Source organism: Ischnura elegans, chromosome 2 (genome assembly GCF_921293095.1).
Source record: "Ischnura elegans chromosome 2, ioIscEleg1.1, whole genome shotgun sequence".
Lineage (NCBI taxonomy): Eukaryota > Metazoa > Arthropoda > Insecta > Odonata > Coenagrionidae > Ischnura > Ischnura elegans.
The window spans coordinates 55662534-55689148 of NC_060247.1; the positions used below are offsets into that span (position 1 = coordinate 55662534).

General features: G+C 37.1%; 1 protein-coding gene across 1 annotated transcript in view; it reads right to left on the reverse strand.

Annotated features, from left to right (window-relative positions):
- The window catches only part of LOC124153767 (potassium voltage-gated channel subfamily KQT member 1), a 597365-nt gene that overhangs the window by 89296 nt on the left and 481454 nt on the right, over positions 1–26615 (reverse strand). The window contains exons 3-5 of the mRNA XM_046527120.1: positions 2794–2928; positions 2179–2261; positions 988–1163 (exon numbers count right to left, since the gene is read on the reverse strand). Of these exons, the coding sequence (XP_046383076.1) occupies positions 988–1163; positions 2179–2261; positions 2794–2928 (394 nt within the window). The remainder of the gene's footprint in view (positions 1–987; positions 1164–2178; positions 2262–2793; positions 2929–26615) is intronic.

A 26615-nucleotide genomic window follows, 5' to 3' on the forward strand; every position in this document is an offset into this window, starting at 1 on the left:
AAAACATGAAGCTGCGAAATTCTATATATAATGCTCCACCAGGAGAGAATGTATAAACCAAAAAGACTTTAACCAAATAATAATATGAGAAATAGGTAACCTCTAATTGTGGATAACAAAAAAAAATTCATTGGTCTACCATAATAATCCATTCTTTAAAGTCCCTAATTGCAGGAAGAAGAAAAAAGAAATAAAAATAAATAATAAAAAAGAAATTGCAGGAAATGGAATGCCTTGACTTTTCAAGGCATTCCGGACATAATTGGACTCTCTGACTTTTTATGCAGATGAGCACTACCTGCATTTTCATGACATTCCAGGAACAGCGAAGTCCACCCACCTTAAAAGTTTTCCAAAAGTGTGTCCACCGTACTCAAACAAGTTCACGGCTTAATTTTCATGGCACTTTATGCTGTTGGGAGTTGGTCTTGCATGTAAAAAAAATATTTTCTGTTTCAACAGATCCACAGCAATCTCTGATATTTATTAATGACCAACGATAACCAACAAAGCACATAGTATTTCAGGGAAGAGACAGAAGAAAAACGTAACGCAAAATAGTACTTCTTTCGTTAAAGGAAATGAAACAGCGGATGAGGACTCAGGGTGGGCCCTTAGAAGGATACAACCACCACGGCCAGGAACCAAGTTTGAGACATCCTGGGGAGGGGTTTTGAGGGGTAAGGAACAAAGGAAAGAAGCCGCGTTAGGGAGCCCGCCGAAGCCTCTGGGATGAGAATAGTGTTGGAAGGGAGGGGACAAAGAAATCCCAACGCCATAATTAGGGCGACGTAGGCAGCCACTAGCGGAACCATACTTCAATGTTTCTACGGAAAGGAAAAGTTTTTCCATGGAGAAGAAAAAAACCTACAAATTTCCATACATTATAGAATAATATTCTATAGAAAGCCTTAGGCAAAGCGTAAAACAAAACAGTATTTTTTGTTAAAAAAAATAGAAATTGCACACATACAACACTTTTCTCACCTGGCGATGAGCGTAGACGACGGAACCAAGCAATTTCCACGTTCCGCCCCGTCGGTCCATGCGGACCATCCGGAGGATCTGGAAGAAGCGGAGACCGCGGAGGGCGGACGCGGCGAACACCTGACCGCTGGAGCCCATCCCCAGCACCACGAACGAAGCGAGGATAGTAGTGACATCTAGGACGGAGGCGAAAAGGATGGAAAGTATTAAACAAGACTAAACAGGAGGAGGTAAATAGAAATGAACGAGTTGAAAGCTAGCCTTGTTCCTATGAATCGAAGAAGTGAGCTGATCAGTTGCTAAAATCGTTTTGACCATGACCACAGATTTAGGTCATGACGAAGGAATTATCAGACACAAGGAAAATCTGTTGAATGCTTAGATATAGTATAAACAGAATGAATATGCTTAAATTAACCAGTTAGACGGGGATTAATATCACTTTACGATAGAAAATCTATATAAGGTAGGCTTGTTCTTTAAAATCGACTAATTGAACTCTGAAATTGCAAAAATCGTTTAAATCAAGATCACGGACGTAGATGAAGATGAAAGAGTTTTCAGACACAAGGAGGAACTGTCATATCCTTAGGAATAGGGTAAGAAGTATGAATATGCTTCAAATAACCAGTTAGACGGGGATCAATCGGTCAATTTATGCTAAGAAAAATCTATGAATCGTGTATTCTAAGTTTTTAACAATTACAGAATTTGGTAGAGGGAAATGGAAAGTCGAGTTAAGTGATTAGACTCAACAATGAAATATATCGCTTATAACTTGCTATCGCAAATGTGTAAGATGAGATAACGGTTTATACGACAATTAAAGGAATTTTGCATGTGCGCTCTTCTGTTGTTTTATTGGCGGCATCAAACTTAAGGGAGCAACTGCAATTACATGAAACACGTGCTCCTATAATAAGATGAAAACTAGAGTTAGAAAAAATCCACGGACAAAATTTCAAGCAAAAGAGAGTTCAATAATCGATTCTTAATAACAATTGAAAATAGATCACTATTTGCAATAAATGCGATTACATGACGATGGTCTGTAGTCTGAAGCTAATAATATTTTGCTTCCATTTATTTTCACGAGAATCTCATTGCATGCTATGTGCAAGTGTATGGAACGATTAGGCGTGAAACATATATTAAAACAGGGAACGGGACATAGGGCAAGGCATCACTCACCTATAATACAAAATGGTCTTCGGAGAAACTTTAAGCGCCCAATGGCGCCTTGATAACGGGAACGACATCCCGAAGACCAAAGCCTGAGAATACAGGAAGCAAATTTTATTATGATCAGTGAAATATACAAGGTTTCGATATAAAAACGGGAAAAAACAACTATAAGAAAAAATTCAATTAAGTATCCCATTAAATATTCATGGCCTAATTATGAATTCATATCCATGTATCCGAAAACAGACTCTGTCGGCCAGTTACATCAATGCCGATAACAGATAATTGTGGAAAATTTCGAAAAGTCATGCTCCGGATAGATTTTATCTGGGTGGGACTCAAACCCGAGGCCTTCAGTGCAGAATGCAAGGAATATATACTGCCACCTCCAATGACGTCAAATATTACTCATTCTAGAGGATTATGAGCCAACAAAAATTTTACTATAGCATGTTAAACTTTACTGCCTTTTGAAAAAGTTAATATTTGTATGTGACCAATAAAAAATATGCAGCTATTTAAAAACATATTGTTTTAAGAAATTGAATGATTCGTCATAGAATCCTCAAAGTGTCTAATTTTTGACGGTGGAAGATTAATATAATTGGAAATGGTACTTACCTAAGACAGAATTCTATCGTAAACCAAACCACAACCACAGTTTCCATATAGAATAGGACTATACCGGCTTCCTTCTCGTACTCTTCGATCGTCGAGAACACGCTTAGGGCCAGGCACATGAAAACCATGCAAAACCTGTAGAGAAGGAAAATAAAATGGTGATAAATGTGAGCCAGATGAAATAATAAACATTTTACACACATAAAGGATACAAATTAGAAGGCAGAAACACGTACATCCATTTCAAATTTCATCAATCATACTTGACAATAGGCAAATTAAACTGGCTGGCCTTTGCCCTTGACCAGAATAGCTCGTTAATTATAATTTGCCTTATCTCAAAGGAGTAAGGTTCTTCTCGGCTTTAAAATCGGTAAACAATTGATTCAAAAGTAAAACCAACACTTAATGACCCTGAAAACGTTACCAATGTATGGCGAGATACCTAAGCCATATATAACACTACCATAAATTATTCGATGATGAGAGAAAAAATGCACAGTTGATGAATATATTTGAATCGGAGCCATAATTTAACGCGAAAACACCTGAGATGGCAAAAAAGGATGAAAATTCAGTTTATTAACTTAACCTTCTCATTGCTACCTACGTATAGTGGTACTGGCGAGAGATGTCAATGGCATTTCAATAAAATGTATCACCTTCGAGAAAAATTCTGTTGTCATTTTTTGGAATGTAAACATACTATTTTTTTATTTTTCTCTCATAATAGTAATTTTTTCTGTATAGTCAATATTTATTTTTTACTCAAGAGTTAATTTGCTGCAATATAATTTATTTCAACATATACTATCTCAAAGTCAATATATCGGCCCGCGGAACTAACAGGTTTAAATAATCTATCATTAGCGAAGTCTCTATAACTAGAATTTAAGATGTTGATAAATAAATAGTAATAGATCATTTATTAGTAGATATTTTAAGTTTATAGACATTAACAGGCATCTACATTATGAAGCATAAAGCAGTTCAAAGAGACTTTAACGCATGAGGAACGCGAATTAGCTCAGCTTATTTTGGGCTCTCGAAGAAGTTATAAAACAAGACATATGCATATTAACACCATGAAAAAATAGCGTAATAACCTGAGCATAATCTATTGTTATGTCATAAAAAATACATAAATGTGAAATTGAGCACCTTTCCAATGATATCTTTTAATTGAGTTGTTATTTCGTATTTTAATTAGTAGCCTTCATGATTATGCTCACTGGCCGAGGTATATTCGGGCATTAATGTAATATCATGGCCACATAATAAATTAAATCAGGCTTGGAGATGAGCGTAAGATCTAATACACTTCCTCAGATTACAATAACATAAGTTCCTAGAAGACGTAAGCTTAAACAAACTTTTTAACGCACCTTCGACACATTTTTATTCGATAAAATATAAACCACATAACTAAGCACCCTCAGAGAAAAAAATACCCATTTGGAATATTAAGCATACCATCCTATGGCTTGAGCTCATTGTTATTAATTTAAGCAAACTCATGTAGTAACTACATGAAAAATAGCTGATTGTAAGAAATTTACGAAATTTGATTATATTGAAGAAATAGTTTAGTACATGCTAAGCAATATTCCTTAAGTGAAAGTTCAATAGAGACGGGAAATGTAACGTTTTCACAAATTTCATTAATTATGGGATTTATGCCGGTCGGGATACTACGAGCCAAAACGATTATTTGGTATAACTGTCTATCGATGGGTAGTAATAAAATATAATAAAGTACCCACTTCTCGGGCGATTATTCAATTCACAAAGAGTGGCATCGATTTAGAAAAATCAAAATTTTTTAAAAATCCGTGGCCATTGAGAACCAAGTCGCAGTATGGGAGAATGACGCAATATTTCCCCCGACCTTTTACGAATCACCATTCATATCCTCTCCATCTAAAATGCCGTGTTGTTCATTGGATCGCCTCACGTGGTATTCATTGCGGTTGCCAGGAATTGAAGAAAAATGAAAATTTTCGACGAAACCACTGAAAAGGCCAAAAAGGAAAAAAATAAAAGATATCTATAAATATGTATAAACGACGGAAAGAGGAAAATAAATTGAGAAAAAATATGAGCAAAACCCTCAATTCTGTTTTTCCCATTTCAATGCTCGGATGAGATAAGGGGAAAAACACAATCGCCCGCTTTCTCCTCCCCTTTCCCCAGCCATTATCTTACCTGCCCCACCCTCACGTCACCTATCCCCTCCTCACATTCCTTTTGAAGACTGAGTGGAGTCTTGAAAGCGTTGCAGGGGAGGCAAAAGAGTTGTGGACGCTTGAAGTAGGCTTGAGAAGGGGAAAGCTGCGGAGGAAAAGCTACATGATGGGGGTGGAGGAAGAGATTTCCATCTTGAACTTTTTGAGGTCAAAATAATTTTCTTTTTGAAAATAATTCTTAGTAAGCTGCGCGATGAAAGGCTGGTGAAATGTAAATGTAGCTAACTTCAACGCTGCTGGGATTTATCACATGATAAAGATTTTAAAACGTTACTTAGTAAATTAAATTGAAATAAGTAATAGCTGCATTAGAACTTGAACGTTGGTGTATTCAGTTTTTGTGGAAACAACATTATCTTGCCACATATTACCATAAGATTGACAGGGCGTTGACACGCGACAGATCTTAATGTTGCTAACAAATTGATAGATGGGGGAAAAAGTAATGAATGGAGATGATAAAGCTATAAAATAGCAATTTTTTAACTCCTACCCCAGGGTAACCTCGGACTTCGAGATTTTTTCTTGGGGGTTTCCGAGGGCTTTTCTAGGGATATAGGTACACAATTTTAAGATGTTTTTCTTGGTACTCCAGCTTAATAGAAATAGAGAGGGCCCAAAACGCCCTTGCAGTTGCGGTGTTACAGATTATAACCAACATCTTTGGATACTAGAAGCGTACCGGCGCACAGTGGGCTGAAATCGACAAAAAACTAGGCAAAACCTAATAAAATGTTTATTACTTTGAGTACGGAAGCCAAAAATTTACACAGTTCTTGCCAACTTTAAAAAAATCAGCGCATGCTTTGACGCATTGTGTTTTTCACCGATTACTTCTTCCAACAATATAAATAGCTTAAAACTTGAAACAATTTAGCAAAAACTCTCCCAACCAATTTTTTTTGGAAATTCAGCATATTGAAAACAATAGCTCACCTTTTTCAGCAATGCAAAACAACCAAAATTAATCAATGTAATTAAACGGTAGAGTACAACAACAATGAGTAAAATTCGAAGGCGGCGGGTCCACGTAAAACGTCTCTACGGCTGGGTGCGTAGTCTCAATTATTTCTCACGCCCATGGTTTTGCAAGAGATAACGATGTAAAACACCCCATTTATCGATGAACCAGATCAAAATTCGATATATTCGGTATGTATTGGTCGACGTAAAGGGGACATTGGTACGTAGGAGTCGTTGGTGGGTGACGGAATAAAGGGAAAACTTGAGGGTGGTGTAGGCGTGTGACGGTTACCTTGTCATCCGGGTTTTGTCATTCGCGAATAGGGTTGGACCAAAAGGTCGAAGGATAGAAGGTAGGAAAATGTTTCCCTGTTTTTATTTTTTGCAGTCAATAGCCGAAGAGGGTGCTTTTGAAAACCTGAATCAGGGGAGGGAGGAGACTGGGGATGGAGATGAAAAAGAAGCTGTAGGTAGTGGGAAAAGGAAAATGCTGGAAATAACAGGAAACCGGATACAAAAGCACTAAGGTGCTGAGAAAGAGATAGCGAGAGGGAGGAGCTGAAAGACGTCTGAGTCTGAAAGCGAAAGGATATTGGAGCTGATAACAATAAGGAAGAGAAATCAAACGCAGGCATAGGTAACGAAGTTTTTGAGCTTTCTTAACTGTTTCTTCCGGAAATTGTAGACATTCCTTAACAGGCCCAAGGGTGCTTACGAAACTATAATAACTTATTGGATGATGAATTTTCAAAATAAAGTAAACGATTCTCAACGGGATGCGGAAAATTTTGACGAGCAATTCTGCATAATTTCATGGAAATCGTAAGAATTAATAGCAGTGTAATAAAAAATATAACATACCAGTCGTCCACTTTTATTTAATCACCACTTTAAATCAAAGGTGATAAATAAGTTATTACAAAAGTAAGTAAATGAACGGGTACGATAAACATTGATTAATACATTATAATTTTTATCAAATTAACATCGAGCATTGACAGCGAAAATTTGTGCAAGGAAATTTCATTATCCAACCGAGAAATTAAAATGCATGACACTAATAAAAACGAAAAAGTGGGTATATTAAAAAAAATGAAAATGAAAATAGACATTTGAATTTGACGAACATTATTTGAAAAATATCTTCTCTCCTTATTAAAAATAAGCAACAAAGTGAAATCAAGAGTGGGGGGTGGTAATAGCGTGCACTTAAGCATTTTTATTTTATACCTTTCAACTGAAAACTTCAAGGAAAGAGGCAATCATATTATTTGGAAGAAAATTTCCCACCAATTATTTGCCTCATATTTGGAAAATTAAACTTATTTTGAGTGTTACACCTACATTGCACGGCATTGTCCCGAGTGCCGGGGCAATACCGTACACCAGTTGGGGCAATACCGCTCTGTGCGTTATTGCCCTAACTGGAGATAATGAACGATATTGCAAAGACTGTGGGGGTAAAACAAAGATGTAGAATGTAATTTAAAGTTTTATCCCATAATCGAAATGAGTAAAAAATAGCGTATTAGCTTACATTAAAATAATACCAACTCCCTATCTAAGTTATAATAAAAGTGAGCAAGCATAAAACTAAAATATAAAAATATCCTTTTCTATTTACGATTAAATGTTTTATTTTAGCGTCAAAATATGAAAATTCATAATTAGTGCAGACAAACTGACGACACGACGGATGAAGGTCGTTCGGATTATTGAGGTGTTCCGACTATCGTGTGCTCGGACCATCGAGGTTCGCCATTACTTGGTAGGATTGACAACTCACAAATTCAAAGGTCCTTCATAATTCACATAAGCATTTTAATTTTCAAGTTGCTCAAAAAAGTTAAAATACTATTTTCGGCATTACCGTTCAACATCGGGCAATACCGTAGACCTAACGACTTGCGTTCACATGGTATTGCCCCATGAAAGGTGTACGAAACTGCACCAAAACGACATGACGCAGCATTTTCAGCCCTAACCTAAAATAAGAAGTATACAGGAATTCTGCTTGGTATTAAAAAATAGCCCATAATATGGGCTATTCAGAACAACTAGTTTGAATATAGTCACCAATAACATGTATCCCATACCTCAGTTCGAGTTAGTCTTTAAAAGTATAAGGAAAGTTGATAAAACAGAAAAACTTTCGTCACATGGACGTGCAATTCAGAAGCAGAAGCACCATGATTGTTTTTATAGTAAAGTATTATTGGCTCCGCTTTCCCTCCGCTATGCAGCGTTACTTCCCAGCGCTCACTACGTACTCTAGCGGGTCTAACATTATGGTGCACGGTATTGCCCCGCCGTACAGTATTACCCCGGTCTCCCCTAATAAAATTGGGGAAATGAGGAAGTCCACTCCAAGAGGAAGGGCTTGAATTAAATAACAGAAAATAAAATCAGTGTTAAACTTGCAAACTCGTTCCAGGAACATCATATTTAGGGGAAATTCTCAAGATTGGCACAGAAAGCCAAAATTATTGACACTTGAGAATGTAAAAATTCCAGAAAAATTGAAAATAAAGTAAGGAAGGTTACCAGTGATTCTCGAATTTGAGATGAAATAAGTGTACAAATTTGAAAATGATTCAGTTAGTTTCGGAAATGATAGCACCCAGTGGTGTTATGGTGATGGACTTCTAAATATCCATTCTTGTTCCGTTCCACCACTAGTTTACAAAAGACAAAATAGTCAAATAACACTTTTATCAATTTTGGTGCCGCAAAATTTCTTATACAAACATAAGCCTCATGAAAACCTTAACAAGAAGACGGAAAAACCTTATAGGCCACATATTGAGACATGATGGCCTGATGAAGACAATCGTCGAGGGAAAAGTGGAAGGCTAGAACGGAAAAGGAAGACCTCGAACAAAATACATGGAACAAGCAAAGAAGGATGTGAAAGAGAAGAAATACGTAGGTGTGAAAAGATTAGCTGATAGGAGAACTGAGTGGAGAGCTGCGTCAAAACAATCCTAGGATCGTTGACCAATGATGATGATGAAATAAATTTAAATAATAACTCGTAATACACAAACACAGATAATAATATTTCACTCGCAAAAAAGTTAAGGAAAATGCGTTCCGGCCCTGCTATTTTTGCCATGACGTCTCTGGATCACCACAAAGAGTTTTCAACGATAGAAACAAAAGTCCTTGAGGTAAGGATGACACCATCAATGGAGATGAGAATGGTACTATGAGAAGAAACAGGCGCAAAAATAAGAACTTGTAGACGGGTATAACCTTTTTGGTATTGGGAACAGAGAGAAAATTCCGAAGAATCAAAAGCAGGTGGAATATTTCAAACCGGGCTCCAAAAATTCAGGGTCGAAATAAACGAGACGAGTGAATCGAGGCTCCCCGTGGAATGGAAATTAGGGCCGAGCCAAGGGGCCTCTACATCCTCCTCACTTATATTAGTGGCGTGAAAGCGAAAGAAGACATTACGATAGACAAGGGAATGTCAAAATTTGCGATGAGGAAGAAGATGGAAATACCGCTGAGAAAACCCTTTTTTAACTCCTAACTCAGAAAAGCTGGAATTTATCTCAAAATTTCCTAGGTATCCAAGAAAACACACAGAACTTTTATTACTAGGTAAGGGAAACATTGAGAATGCATTCAAACGATGTGCTATAACTAATGAAACTGAAATGAGTTTATATTATTTAAGAAAATTATTTTTCATACCAGTTACTAATAAAGATACACGTAATTATAGGACTGGACAAAAATTCGAGAATTTTGGAAGTGTTACTCAATGAACAGGATAGGCCCATAACGGTGCAAATACTTAGTAGAAGGTTCCCTCTATTATTGAGTCAATTTGAATTGTGTTCACTATGTTAAGCAAATATGTATCATATTTTATAAAAATGAAGTATGTGTGATTTAAAAATAACTTTGGGCGCTGACGGGTTAAAGGAGAAATAAGAATGGATATTTAGAAGAGGCATCCGATTAAAGCAAAAGTATTAGGTAATATCAAAGCAAAATTATTATTATGTAACTCAAGATCGATGACCAGAGTAAATCGCAAAAAGAGAATTGAAACCAAACACTATATTTGAGGGTCAGGAACAGAAAAAGAAATTGGCGCAGCTACAAATACCGTAAAGTTGGATGAAGCTGACCACTCAAAACAGTTCCATGCCTATCATCTCCTTATAGCTAGCGGATTTTTCTGGAACTATTGGAAGAAGTCTTTGAGCAGGCACTGGATTGTGGTGTGTGCACCATCCAGCGTGGTAACCTGAACTTTGGTACATTTAAGTAAAACATCATGTTAATATGAAACATTGTATTTCACCTAGTTGAAAAGTATGTAAAAACATGTTTTATCCTACTATTTGAAAGATTTCATCGCCTGCCATTCGCATGAATGAAATCGGTACACTTTTAAGTTTATGTCGACTCTTTGTTCATTCTACATCAACTTCACTTGCTATAAAATTCTACTTAAAATAGAAATTTTTGTTTTTGTACGGTAAAGTGGATCAACATGGTTCGTAACTACGTGATGATGACCGGACCATCGATCTGTCACAAGTTGGCTGAGAAAGATTTTAAATGTACTCTGCAACAGGTCAAAAGTGGCAGAATGTTAATTAGGAAAGCTGCGGAGATAGTTATTGTTCTTCGAAGAACAGTTTGCCGTAGGTTGAAAACTTTAAATCCTCAGATACATGGCAGACAAACCGTCCTCTCATAAAGTGAAGAGAATTTCATTGTTGATGGCTTGTTTTTGTGTGGAGAATGGGCCTGCTCTAATGCAGCAGTTGATGTCTGTGATTGTGTTTATCACACATATCACATGTAACTTGTAAAGAAATTGTGTTTGAAAATTATGTTTTTAAATAATAGGCCGGGTCCAGAACGGATACGTGGCTTTCTAGGTTGTTGCCCAGAAATCACTGAAATATTTCGTGAAAACATAAAAGGAAACAGAGCTCAGGTTGATGTTGATGCCATAAAAATGTGATTTAATCCCAAAGTATCCCTAAAAGATGTTCCGCCTCAAAATATTGTTAACCATGATGAGGCAAACAGTACGTTACCTCCACTACACAAACGCTCAACAATAGCCTAACGAATCAAATCTGCTAATATACTAGTAGCCCTAGTAGTAATGGATGAGCGGAATTTATCCGGCGTACGATCGAGTATTTTTTAGTGTCACAAATAATTTGAAAAAAAAAAATTATAAACAAATATTGGCGGTTCACTTTACCTTATTAACATGAGGGACAGGCCCAAGGCATAAAAAAGAGCAATGGTCCACTTTACCCCAGCGTGTGGGGTAAAACAGATCACTTTTTCAATTTAACAGCAAAATAGAAATTATCGGAGAGTTGGCACACTCTCATGCACATTGCATCGGTAGGATCTCATATGTAAAATATTTGGAATACCAAAAGGGTACTTAAATATTATCTGGTACGTTTATTTAAAAAAGTGATAAAAGTCAGATGATCTCTGCATGATAGTGCAAAATATGTTTTAATCAACAAGGGCATGTCATTTTCCCGGTTTATAATTCTAGCTTTACGCAGAGAAACGAAATCTTCCTTCACACGATGGGAATAAATTATGTACAGTGAGTACTCATATTTTTCAATAACCGCAGAAGAGTGAGCCAAGGCTGCCAGTGGAATGGAAATTAGGTATCATGAAATATAACATAGAATATATAATTGAGGTATGGAGTACGAAAATTAGTTAAGATGCATTCGCATATGTATTAAGAAATTGAGTTTTTAACACACTTTTTTCGGGTACTGGACCATTTAAAATCAATGGTCATAAAAACACAGATTTTTTCCACTCACCAGCGAAGGATTTCGGTGGGAAGAGAAAAGCACTCCTAAGCCGTCCGCCCGCCTAGCTCATTGATTCCGTTAAAATTTTTATTCCGGTTCTCCTTTCGCGACGATACCCTGAAAACACTTATCCCCGGTCCCCACGGGTCCAGCTTGGAGTGTATGTCGCGAAGGCACAGCGATCTAACCCTCTCTCCCCTACACCTCATGAATTATTTATGGTGTCTATACTGTGAAGACCACGGTGAAAAAAAAGCACGAGAAGGAAAAAATACAATCAGACGGCGAGGGTTAAAAGATGAGGATTGGAGGGTCTTCGAGTTATTTATTTTCGAGGATATCGCAGACGAAAAAAGTAATCATCCGAGCAAAACAGTTTATTTTTGATACGAACAAAATGGTGACTTTTCCGAAGAAGAGGTCCAAAGCCAAAAACAGGAAAAATGAATGTTGATGGCAAAAAGGAACCCCTGCATAAATTTCAATCTTATTAACTAACGTGGCATTGTATTCAGGTCTCAAAGGAGTACTATCGTATATTGTGGTATATTTGTGTATTATTGTATATTTATATTGTAAAATAAATCTAAGTTTTTAACCAAATTTCCAAACCCAGCTTCAATCCCAAAGCATCAAACCCGTTGCGGAATTTACTTGGTGTTTGGCCAGCTAAAGTCAACCGAGCATCAATCATAATTTATGTCAATTCGTAGCTGGTACAATTTCACTGCATGCGACAGTTGCAGCTGAAACATGGGAGAATTATGGGGATAAAAAAGATAGATGTTAAAGATTTTATTAGCAATGAATAAAAATATTTTTATCAGAGCATTTGAGAGATGTATTCATAAATGTTTAGACCGAAACACGAAAGCCAGATGTCTTTTGAAACTGTCGGCACTCGCAACGGACGAACGTGGCTGAAGTACCCGGAAAACTGCAATCGCCATTAACATCGACGCCTTTGCAGGCCTTTGCAGGAATTGAAATTGTCGACAAATAATTTGGAAAAAAATTGAATAATGCCACAATATCCTGTACCAAGGGACACTTAATTTGTATGCAACAGTTGGTTCCGCAAAGATCACTTCAAGTACCATAAATTCTAAGGAGGAATAAAAAAAAATTTGCATTACGCTAGAATTTTCGAGAGAAATAAAATTCCGTACGATAAAATAAAAAAGAACCATTGGATTGAAGCCTGAATTGGATTTTGTAATTTTTTCCTCATGCGTAGAGGCCATTTGCGTCTATTCTGCCTAGCAAGTACGCTGTATGAGAAAAACTATTAAGGATAATGCTCTCATGGTGTTCGTTTGGGAAGGTTTACGATCTTGACACGATGGAGTAGCCGACGGATATTGGCAAAAAGGTGGTTATTTTGCTACACTTCAAATGGATGGGAAAATTACAGAATTTTCTCAATTATTGAAAAACTGTAGCACAAAGCCACGATGTAAAGGGCTGGGAATAAGAGTGGAAAATTAAGAATATGTTTAAACAACTGTGAAATAAAAATTGACCCGTATTTTGAATTCATAAATAGATTCCGATCCTAGCGATTGTATCGATTTAAATCAATTACTACTCTCACAACCCAAATAACAGGAGAAATACAATTTTATATTTCCATGAAACTTTAAAATTGATAATTGGTAAGGTTAATAAGAATATTTGATAAGGTAAAGGGCCATTTAGTCATCAAGCTCCTGAGAAATTCAAAAAGATGACATGGTTGGTGAGAAAAAACAGTTTAGAGAAAAACTGGTGGGTGAGCTAGAAGTGGTTGCATCACACTATCAGGCATGGAAGACCCATTTATAAAAATGCTAACACTTTAGACAGACAACTCTCAGATATCCTCCCCCGAAAAAAAAATCATGGCTGGTGCGACCTTTGCATTAATTGAAAAAAGAATTGAAATCGTCCTTTCTCACTAAGAAATTCTAATTAAAATTAATCAGAAACCTGTCAGAATCATACTGGAAATATCCGTGGGAATGAAAAAGTTATTAATTCAAAGTTATTCAAGTTTCGTTTTTTAGAGGAGTGACGTAATATTACATCAAGCGTTTTCAGGATTTAAACTCAACGAGCACGGTTCCGATCTAAAAATTGCCCGCAGCCAAATACTCACGGAAAATTACGTCTTGAAATTTCATTCACACCTTAGAGCGTGCTGAATTATCATCTGGAAAAGACGTTATCAGCATTTTTATGCCCGACTTAGCATTTCCTATACCTCATCGAGGCACCTGCTTTTATTTTAGTATTTTATAATCATAAAAAATCAAGATATAAAGAATATTGCAACAAAAATAAAAATTACTAGATTTAAAAAATGAGTTGAATTTTTCAGATGGATTTAAAGGCCAAAAATCACTCCACGAAAATTGAAATGCGAATTTAGTGACGCAATGTTCAATCAATACAGTACAGATGTTTCATATTCAATAAGCCTCTATACTCTAGAATTTTGGTGCTGCGATTTTAACTTGTACGACATAAAGATTAGACATACTATGCACTGTGCAGTATATATTATCTTAAGGCCAAACTAAAATATTTAAGCCATTCCTGATAGGAGTGGATTTCTGTCACTACTGAATTAATTACTCTTCAAGGAAACTGGGGCAACTGGTATGAAAATAAATAAACAAGCAGATCTGGAAATAAACCATGCCGCGCTCGAGCAAAAAGCGAAACAAATACTTAAACTCCCAATGACCAAGACAAAATTAATTTCGTCGCGTCAGGGAAACTCATGTTTCATGACTATACGGTCATGAATGCAAGTAGGTCAATGAATCAATGAGGCGTCATAAATAAATCATTGCCATGACACGATGGAAATTACTTAGTCGAAGGGCGGACAATATCTATCTGATGCCATTGGGTAAAACCGTAAGTATTAAGTTCACCACTGAAATTAATGGCATGAAAAGCAAACAGGCCATACAAATAGAAAATTAAAAATTGTGAGAAACTCACATGTTTTTTCTGTACCCCGAAATGATACACATAATATTCTCCGGTAGATAATAAATACGCAGTAAATATAATAAATTTATCAGTAAACAACTTCCGACGCGTCGTCACTTGACTGCGTCACGAATGGTTACAGGGCACACCCGATACTATCCAAATCATTGATTTAGCACAGCTACTCACGATGATTCGAATTTTACTACTTCGCCCTGGATTTTAAAACTAAATGTAGCAAATGAAGATAAGAACAAAACTACAGTCAGCATTATCCATGTTTTACGTAACGTTGAGATAGTTAACGGGCCAATCTAAAATTCCCTTTTGGCTGCTTTTAAAGCTTCTCGTGGTGATTCGATGACATTATAAACGACGAAAATGCAGTAAATAGCGAAAACTGATGGTAAAAGGATCAATAGAAGATCCTCCCTCATTTTTGTCGATCTTCGTAATTGAATTAATCCAGCGTTAACTAAACGATCGCCCCATTAAATTGTGTCCCCTAATTGGTACAGTAAGCGAGTTAATTAATGACCACGGCACACGATAAACAGGAAACATTTTCGCAGATTATACAGATTTGTATCATCAATGTGCGCTCTCGCAGATAGCTCTCTAATATAGGTCCCATAATCTCCCATTTTCGATTCTCATTAACGATATTTAACGCTAAATTAGATCAACTGATAGAAAACGGCATTAATAAATGATTCGCAAATAAGCCGTCGGCCACAGTTTTTACAGTTAGTATCGCTTTTCCATGGGCTCCGATTAACCATTCATTACTGCATATCGAGCTCCTGTGAAGGAAAAACTCTTTTCTGACTACCAAAAAGCAAGAATTATATTTTACAAAAAATGGAATATTAGAATCACATCCTCATAGGTACACAAGGAACAATTAGAATGTGATTATCCACGTAACAGTTGCTTATTTTGCTTATTTTATCAAGTAACAATAGCTAGACTTGAATGAGAAATCTCTGGAATAAAAGCATGGGCAAATAAAATAGCTCCTGCTCAACTTACATGTGAGGAATTTCAATTGAATTCTTGTGTTCTCTTCTTACTCAATGCATCAACAATTCCTAATTCCTCAGAGTTGACTTCATGCCACATAGATTATTCTACGTGTTCTACTTTGGTTATTTTGAGTAAATTAACGGCCTATTCGACACTAAATAAGCCTAATATAAGATATTTGATACTTAATAACTGTTGCGATTTCTCCAATTTGTTAGCAGTAGTTTTATTTTAGTTTTTAGGGTGCGTCGTCATCTGAGGCCTTTTTGTACCAAACCGTATCTTATGCTGAATATTTGTATACCTCACTTCATTAACTCGAGAAATATCGATATTCATCATATTCTGAATTTGGTAATTTATAAAAGAAAAATTTATGCGTAGTGAATCGTGTACTTAGATTTTGTTTTGAAGACAAGTTATTTTTAAAAATCTTATTACCCGGCTAAGACGCTCTTAGGCCCTTATTAGACGAGGTAGCCTGGCGACGTCGCCAGCGACGAACCTGGCTACCCAGCTTGTCGTGGGTCATTGATTCTTATGGGCCTTATTACACGAGGGTAGCCAGCGACGTAGCCACACTTTGGCGACTGACTGGCTACCGAGCCCCGTCGCCAATCCGGTCGCCACTGGCTACCCATACTGGCGACGCTGCGTTGTAGCATACGGAGCTTATTACACGAGGTCGCCAGGCTACTCGGTCAGTACACCTCGTTGGTAGGTACTGCTCAAGGTTGTGTTGTGTTCTGTTGTGTGTGGGTGAGTTGTTCAGTATGTCCACGCCAGTTGAGAAAATGCCTACATCTTCTGATTCAGTGGAAGGGATACGCGGAGAGAAGAAGAAAAAAGAAGAGCCGCAGAAAGACGACCAAAAGAAAAAGCATTAAGAGCTCGTGAAAAAGTGCCAGAAGTTGGCCGACGAAAAATTAAGATAACGTTACCACTCACACATCGCACTCCACTATAGTTCACAGCAAGCTGAGAGAAAACGGAAAAATGCTGGCTACTGAACTGGCTACATAACTGGCTACTAGGTTTGGTAGCCAGTGGGTCGCCAGCTACCGTCGCTGGCGACGTCGCCTGGCTACCTCGTCTAATAAGGGCCTTAGTCGTCGCGAAGCATGCTATTTAGTCCTACAAGGTCTATCTTTTTGCGCCTTGCCCGATACAAGTCACACAGGAAATGCATAACAATTATTACGGAGTCACATTCATTACACTGAGGAGATCTGATTTGTTTTCTTCATAGGTATGGCTGGGTATTATCTCGGTGAATGATGCTCAGTATTTGTTCTCAGGTTTCCAGCATAGTAACTCCATTACCTCTAATATTTCTACTCGCTATCAAGACACCGTCTTTAGGAAAGAAACTTCCCTTCCTACATCAATCCTTCATAGTTTTCCACAGATATTGACGACTTATCTCTCGTTCAGAAAGAATTACACCTTGATAAAAACCATGTTGCTTTCCCATAGCACCACTTTAAACCCCTTTATCGATCTCTATAAGCCTCAAGAATTTCCCGCGAAATCAAAATCAGGAAAATAATCAAGTTTTTCGCAAACAGAGAAGGTTGGGAATCAGAGCTCTTAATGCACGGTAGAGAGAGACTTGAGGGGGAAAGGTGTGATTTGAGAATGGGTAGACTGAGAGCAGGGACAGAAAATATTTCCACGTCGTTGAGGAAAGACTCCCTTTGGGATGAAAAACCAGATGATTGGGATCGAGAGGTCGAGAGGGAGGGAGAGGGAAGTAAATCAGAAAAGAATTTGACGGAGGCTAATGAAGGAGTAAGGCTCAGGATGAAACGGGAGGGAGGAGCAAGGTAGGTAACCTAGGGGCGCACTGGAAAGGAAGCAGAGTTTGGATAGGAGTCGAGCAAATGAAAGCAATCTTGAGAAGGCGAGAGAAGGTTGGAATGAAGACTGAAGATGAATAGTTGGGATTTCAATGAGGTAGGCGCTCGACCGCACGACTCAAAACAAACAATTTTCGCTCAAATTAAAAAAAAAAAGTTTTAGCATGACAGACGATATTTATAAATATAAAAAGGAATAATTAGAGCTTATAGAATTCCGGTAATTACATCCATATATCTTGAAGATGATATTTTTTACAGTTATTTAGGTCGATCATATCACCATTTTCATCTAGCTCACTGGCTTTAGCTTCAACTATAAGATTCAATTTCTCATAGCTCGAAATGTAGTCCGGTTAACTTCAATGATTGTAACGTGATGCATATTATATCATTTTTATGTCATACTCAAATATTATATCTCTATGTTCGTATTATAGTTTAGCATAAATCAACAATTTTTGTTTTTATATACAAATTTCACCTTAGGAGACCATATAAAATGTAATTTAAGTAAAAAAAAGTTTAAAATAACGAATAAGAATTTGCATACAGCAGCTAGAAAATGATCATTCAAATAAGTTCATTCATGCTTTGCAAAGGTTCTAAATTTTGCTTTCGAGATCGGATATGCCATCAACGAAATAAGATTTAAAATACATTAATTATTAGTTGTATGACACATTGCAATATTTCCACAGGATTTAATAGAACACGAAGCGTTTCGTTGACGCAACAACATTATCAAGTTCCCGCGATATCAAAATCAGGTAATAATCAAGTTTTTTTTGCAAACAGAGAAGGAGGAAATCAGCTTTAAAAACATCAGATTTGTTATAGTTACAGCAAAAACGCGTCGTCTTCGAATGAATCGTGTGAAAATATTGCAATGTCTCATTTGACTAATATTAAGAACTTCAAACTCATCTTGCATCATGTAATACAAGACAACATTAATTTTGAAGCACTCCACGAAACACGTGACTTTGTACGCAGTCACGCGCACGGATGAAGTGCACAATGAAAGAATATTCGCCATTTTTTCATGGCGAACTTATTCATTTATTTCCATACCAACGAAAACAGATCTACACGGCCTTTTACATCGGGATTATTAACAAATTAACAATTTAACGTAAAAAACGACCACATCCTGGATAGGAGTAACTTACTCAGGCGGGAATCGAACCCGTAACCTCCTGTTTGGCTGGCGAGGACTTTACCCTGCCGCCACTGAGGCTGGCAAAATCCTCCGGTGTATTAAAAATTAATTAGGCTGACACTACGAGTTTGTACTGAATACCGTTGTCGTAGTGGGACCTACTTTAAGATGTGACCATCAGCGAGGGCCAAGGTAGGCTCCCCTGAGGTGACAAAGTCAGGGTTAGGAAGAATGAGGTGGTGTGAAGGCTGGAACGGGGACAATATGGGCCTATATCAATCCCCCTAAACCCACCCCTTCCTTACCTGAGCCCCGGATTTCAACCTCATCTCCCCCCCCACCCAGCCATTGGCCGTCCAGGAGCTAAGCTGCCTCCTTCTCCACCCCTTCAAAGCCGTCCACCCACACCCCTTTCCGTCACAACTTCCCACGCCATAAGACCCCCACCTGCTCCTTATCCCTCTCCCTCCATGAGCCACCGACATCACCAGCCACCCTTATTGACACAGGGGTGACTACAAATCTCAATTACTCACAGGCAAGGGAGTTGAGGCGAGGGTAAAGGGATGCGAAGTAGGTAGGAGGAGAACGGAGAAGGAATGGTACGGTCTGTGGTTTCATGGAAGGACGGGAGAAAGAGGAGAAAAATCTAATTATAGACGAGTAAATGTGCACCGGACCTCGACATGCAGCAAGTAAAAAATGAAAATCCTCGCTCATGAGAGAGAAATCGATAAGAAACAATAGATAAAGAGGATTCGCAATGGAAAAGAAAAAGGAAAGAGTTGATTACCTCTGAAATACACATTCTTGCATGCCCAACACATTGAATGTGAAAGAACATATTTTAGCATGTAAGAAAATGTCGCCTATACTATGTTTGTAGTTAATGCAATTGATCTCGAACTCCCAAGAGATTATCAAAAGAATAGAAACGATTTACACAAAGCTGGTAGCGAATAGTAGTAGCCGCGATAATGATACCTTTTTGTAAAACAAAATATATTCGCACGCAAAAGAATTAACATGCTTTGAAGGGGCGCAAAAGAATATAAAGGAGTATACCGAAGGCTTCGCTAAGACTTTTAGGTTCTGACTCGTGTCCAAGCAAACGGTCAATATAAATCGCAGCGAAGATAAGCATCATGTAAAAATATTTTGAAGTTGCTTCAAACTTCAAGAACCACTTACAGAGCGAAATCAAAACAAAAGTTACAGGGTTTGGAATAATAGGCGTGCAGAATATACGCACTACAGTAAATGAAGCCTTATAAAACCAGATGGAATTACGATAAAATGTGGAATAATGAGAGAGCTCTATCTTTTGGGTAAAATGATATAAAAATGAGGGATGAAGCTTAAAAGAAAATCGAGTGGAAGAAAAAAACTGAAGTAAAAATGCGGGCGGAAGAGATACTATTCTGAAAGGAAAGCAAAAGAAAACAGCAAATTATTGATTCGATAAGTCCAGTATAATGCCCAAAAAATTGGAGCACTGATTGTCAATCAGAGTGGATTGTCAAATAACTAATGGGGTAAAACTCGAGGCTAAATAATGGTCAATTGGAAAGATACCGAGCAAAATCGATCTCATCCTACACCTCGAAGAAAGATCAAACTTAAACGATCACGTGTACAAGCATTTATTCCAACCAAAATGATCTTGCGGTAAAATGATCTGAAAGACTCTTTGGACATAATTCACAATTCTACAGGCCGCATTTCAAATTTCGGCAGTTAATTTTTGGATGAATGAATTCATTTGTTAATAAAATTGATTTTCGCTACTTTGGGCATAGTAAAATAAACATATTTTGCTAAGTGTAATGAACTTCCCAGAAAATGTTGGGATGGCTACTCCTGCTTTATGCCTTCAATGAAGTCGGCATACGTCTAATTAGTAGCTTAAAAGTTATTACAGGACGCAGGATTGAGGAAGTTACAACATATTGTTTTTTGAAGGACAGCTTCACAAACGTATCAGCAAACTTTTTGAGTGATCGAAGAGAAATTGCTAAGAAATTTTATACAAACCGAATGAAATCAAACTTAAATTGGACGGCGTAAATCTCTCTACTAGAAAAATTGCATAGGAATCAATAGTTATTTCGTTTTCTGCCGAATTCCGTGGATCACCGAATATGGTAGGACCATTCTCTTCCGATGCATACATTTACAAGGCAATACGAGACCTCGAGGACTCCAGGACTCTCTCAACAAATTCAATGGAAGACAAGTAAGTATTCCCCGTTCATCCATTCTCTTTAAAGTTAGTAAGAAAAGAAAACGCGAAAGTTTCCGATCAATTTTTCATGAATTTGTGATGTCAGCAGAGTTCCGATTTATTCTCTCGTTTCAAATTAGGGAATGATTCGCTCACAGAAGTTTAAGAGCAACTAACCTCGCGAGAACCAGGCCTTACATGCTCTACAGGAGCACGTGACGTCATCAACTTATCTACGAAAGGGTATAAGTCCTCGAATTCTGATCGCTAGTAACTCAAATAGTAGGTTGGGGATCGAGAAATAAAAAAAAGGCTATCTTAATTTTTCAAAGTCGTATTACAAATGAAGAATAAAAGAAATTTGTGAAGAACTCCACTGTTGTAAAGGCAAGATGAAATTTTTCTCTTTATTTCCACACAATCGTAGGGATACTCAAGTGACCTCTCTATCCGCAATCACCGTGGTAAATCTCCATCAGGTCTCTCACGGTTGTAACAGCGTGCACTCAATAGGGTGCTCCCGGAGCTTCAATGTCACGAGGAGACGACGGTCACAGATTCAATCAAGCAGCTTTGATTTTTACGAGCGGACTTTGTCGAGATGTTTGCGGATGAAAAAAAGGCAAGACGCAAGGAAACAATGACGACCAAAACAAGTAAAAAGTCCAATCCGATCCAAGAATCCAATTTCATGAAGCTCCGCGATCTTACGTCGAATTTGGCGGAAAAAATCCTTAGTCAGCCGAGACATCGAGATCGAATGACAAAAAAAAAGAACTGAAAATGAACTCTTCAGGAATAGGCCCACACAGGAATCGGGCGGAAAAAGAGACCAGCACATCGTGCCAAGGAATGGTGCGCTTGTTGGGAGAAATAAAAAGGAATGGCGAAGGAGCCAAATATCAGGAAGTTATACTGGCCGATAGAAAAGATGCGAGGACAGACGGAAGCTGTAGAGGATGCGGGAGAAGTATTAGAACGAAGGAAAAAAATGGGCCCTCACTAGTCTCTTAACCTATATTACAATGATTCAGTCCCTGAAATCAATTCATTTCAGCAAACATGAAAGCAATTGAGGCAAATAGGCAATTGTGTTATTGTTGATGTGTTACACGTGGTAACTTTTTGCATTTTCGTCATTTATAAATGAATGGATCATGTGCTTACGTCCTCGATGAATAAACGGCATTCCAATAAATATATCCAAGGACATTCAGTCGGCCAATTTGACGACAAGCATCATAACGAATAACAGGCATAAAGTTTTAAATGCAACAAATTAATAAAAAATATAAAGTGAAAGGTTATAATAAAGTATTTTCCGGCATCATTTTCCATAGAGGATTTTTCAAACTCGTATTACAAATGAAAATAATAAAAAAATGTGAATTTCTTGGCTCTTGGGAATTTTGTGAATCTTGGATTTCAAATGGCCTTGATATTCCCTATCAAAGTTTTAGGTAATTATATCTTGGACTAATTTCATAGACACAGCGATGGATACAGTAAGAACTTATTGATAATGAAGCGATATTAGCAGAGGAAAATAAATTATGGTGCTCCCATTTCGCAAAAAATTGCAATCTTGTGTATTATTAATGAACTCTTATTATAGATTCGTTTGATTAAAACCTGAAGGGAATACATTGGCGAGAGATGAATATTGAAAAATTAAACCTAGCAAATGTATCGGCTTGATGCTTTCATTGGGGATAAATTATTTTTATAAGCCAAAATATCAATGATGCCAATAGAGTATGGAGCTCCAAGTTCAAAATAATATTAAAATAAAAATTGTCACAGGGGAAAAATTAATTTTACCTAGGCATTAAAATTCAAATTAATGCTCAGCATGAATTTTAACATGATGTATTTGTATATGCTCACCAACAACTGTTCACTCATTTAATCCAAAGAAATTATTGCTACAATATGGATAAATAATAATGGATATTATGACGGTTAACATCAAATTGAAAATGTATTACTAGAACGTACACTATACAGGTTCCAATATCCTGATGATGATATCAAAGAGGCGAAACATGCTGTAGCAGGAAAAGCAATCGGAGAAAGAAAACGAAGTTTTTTCTCAAAAATTGAACGAAAATGAAACATGGGGAAAACAATCAATGTTCAAAATAATAAATTTCAGTGGATAATACACAAGTGGCGAAGAAGATAAATATGTAGGTTCAGGCTAAGCTGCAGCGGCAGATACAAACAATTACATTCGTCATTTAATCAGCCGACTTAAAGTCCTTGGGTACATTCCTGGGAATGCCGTTAATTAGTTTGGGACATAAATGCATAATACATGTAATGTAGAAAATTAAAAAAAAATCGAAGGAAAAACCGAATTTAGTTTGAATTCAGGAGAATATTTTACCGCATGTTTCGACGATTAGTATTTTTTGCTATTTTACACTGAATATTTTCATGAGTCTTTTCCCTAAAAATCTTGAAACGCTTGCTATTATTATTTCATTATTTCACTGATGAACGACGGGCATTAAAGGTCGAGAATAGTTTTTATTTATTGTAACTAAACTTTCAAGACGTGTTGAATGCACAATGGGCTAGACAAATTGCTGTAATTAATCGTAAGAGTTAGTTCAATTGAAAATGAGTATGGTAGTAAAGAACGGGGCAAAGGGAACGGAATTTTAGGGTATTAATTTAGAGAAAATGTGAAAGGAAACACGTTTATAATCTAAAATACACATCTTGGAGGTAACTAGTCACCATGAAACTCAGAAAAAGGACGATCATCTACGTAAATTAATCTGAGCTAATTTTTACTACCGTGGAGATAGATGAATATTTTAGAGCTAAAATGCCAAGAAAGACAGGGGAGTAATTCCGAGAAAGAAATTTACCAGCTGGAATGAGATTATGAATTCATTTTTGGTGTACTCGCTCCAAATATCATTCCAACTTTAGAATCTGCGTTAATTAGGAAGGAGAATACATAGTGGTATCATACTACGAATGAATTTTGCAGCAATTACCTTGCGTTTAGTTAAATTTTACTGCATTAGCCGCATCTACTCCATTCAGGTTATGAAAGCCTCCTTTCACTGAAGGGCACGAACGTGAACTAGAACTATTCAGTAAAAACACCTCAGTTCCAAATCGTATCTTCAAAGGATGCATCCCAGAGATACTAAAAACATCATGATTACGGAGTATCAAAATTGCCAGTAGTCCACTGTTAAAGGTAGATTCACATAAACTCTAATTGCTAACTTTTGACTCAATATCAAAGGGCCTTAAGGATCAGAATTTATTTTCTTATGTAGCATGGCACGCGGCCTAACTCCAGCTATCCCACTTACGAAACTTGTTGTTTTCATGCTTTATATTAGTTATGCTATACCAAACTAAATTCAAAAAGAGATTTTCCTACAAACCCCAATATTTGATTTTTTTTAACATATTGATATGCTGACTGACTATTGAATTTCATTCATAAAAGTTAGGCCATAAGAAACCTTTTGGATGATATTGTAGTGAGGAAAATGAATATGATTGGTAATTATAATGAAGTTTTTATTTTGTTTCCACTTTTCGAGCCTGTGAAGTCAGTCAAATTAGTACAAAGTAAAAATTACTACATTTTTGACAAATACAGAATGAATAAATACATTTCTGGATCATTTAATATGGTCTTAAAACCGAAGAAAAGGTTAAGCCCATCCTAATACATTGTTTATGTAAGCATTATTTCAAACGCGCTTTCAAAGCTTGAGTGTATCGACCCATTATTTGTCTGTTTGTGTTTTAGTATGAGTCATGCTCTACGGCGTTTTGGCTATAAAAGATAAGATTTGGCTTGTGGACAAGCGAAAACTGCAGAGTTTAATTTCCAAGTTCTTTCAAAGCTAGAAAGATTCGTTTTACGCTAAGTGTTTTCCACAATCGCTTGTGGAGTCGGGTACCTACTCAAAGAGGATTTCATTTGCGGTTAGTGTTTTTAACGACCGAAGCACGCAGGCAGACTTTCTGGTATGGATTCAGTGGAAGCCGAAGTCCTTAATTTTGTCGAGAGCATGACAGGGAAAAGAGAATACATAATGGATGTGTACGCGAAAATTTGGAAAGATTGAATGCATGAAATTGCGGTTGTGTTATGCACTCAAAGAATAGATGAAATTGATATTATGTGCTGCTTGCACAAAATAGAGACATGGCAAGGACATAAATAAGTTTCTTTAATTTAAAATTGAATGAATCTAAAATTTATTGTAGTTGGTGAAGGTGTAAGGAAATGACATTTCTTCCAAATCGTGGGATGAGAGTGGAACATGGTGACCTATAGTGGATAGGGTAAGGTACCTACTTGATGGTACCCAAAAGGTCCAGAGTTTTAAAAGTGGCAGCAGTTGCAAAACAAAAGCAATATTAGTCGCGGTGCAAGATACACGGGGAAAGGAACTGGCCCCCTACTCATGAATATGTGAAATTCACGCGCTTGTGGCTCAGTCCAAGTTGAACGCAATCCTCACCCATTTTGGCCAATATCACGGTTATACCATAACACTGTGTTGTGATAACAGTTACAGGTTAAAATATCCACGCATATATACAGGTTAAAATATCCACGCAAGTTACGCATGTATACTACGTACAGTGATTTAAGGTACGAGTAGGTACTACAAACTTACCTATCATTCATAAGCAATATAACTCCTGGTTACGGTATTTTCTCTAAATCATGCTTATTCCATGCGTTCCAATGGCCATTTTTTGGATATTTCTTACGTAGTACCCAAGTTTTCAAAAACCATCTTATCCTCTAACCTACAAGCAAAAATATTTTTCATTTTTAACAATCAAGTTGCTATCCTACTCATGCATTGTGAATTATCATTAAAATGAATCAATAAACACGATCTTCCGCTGGTCTCCATACAATTTTCACTTGAAACTTATCATTTGCTATCATAATTACCACTTAGAATCACTATCAGTGAATTCCCTCAGAGACCATTCTCCCAAAATGTTAACGGACGCTGGGGTGAAAATAATGTAATAATTTTAATCAGGTGCATGCAAAGAAATTTGATTGGAAGATAAACACCTAAATTAGTACCTAAATGAAATAAAACTTTATTTTATAGTATAAAGTAGTATAAGCCTTGGCGCCAATGAATTCTCTAATGGAAAACATTTAAATCCCAAAACATTTTATATGCCAAATTGACCCATAATCGCAAATCACATTTCATCTGATGAACGTAATAACCTTCAACGATCATTCCACAGTTACCACACGGCTAATGCTTATCACATCCAAATCGCAGCGCGATCGCTCTCAGTCCCGTGGGGATGAAGCGATGGATCAGACAGAAGAGTCGGCATTAGCGGACCGCAAAGATAACACTGGTGGGCGGGCGGGCGAGAAGGCGCCGGGAGAAATAAATCCTAGCGCCGTGCTTCTGGAGGAATTCAGCAGCCACTCTTGAGACCCTCCGAATGGGAGTAATGCGATCCGAGTGTTGTGGCGGAGAGTGAAAGGGCCGCTCA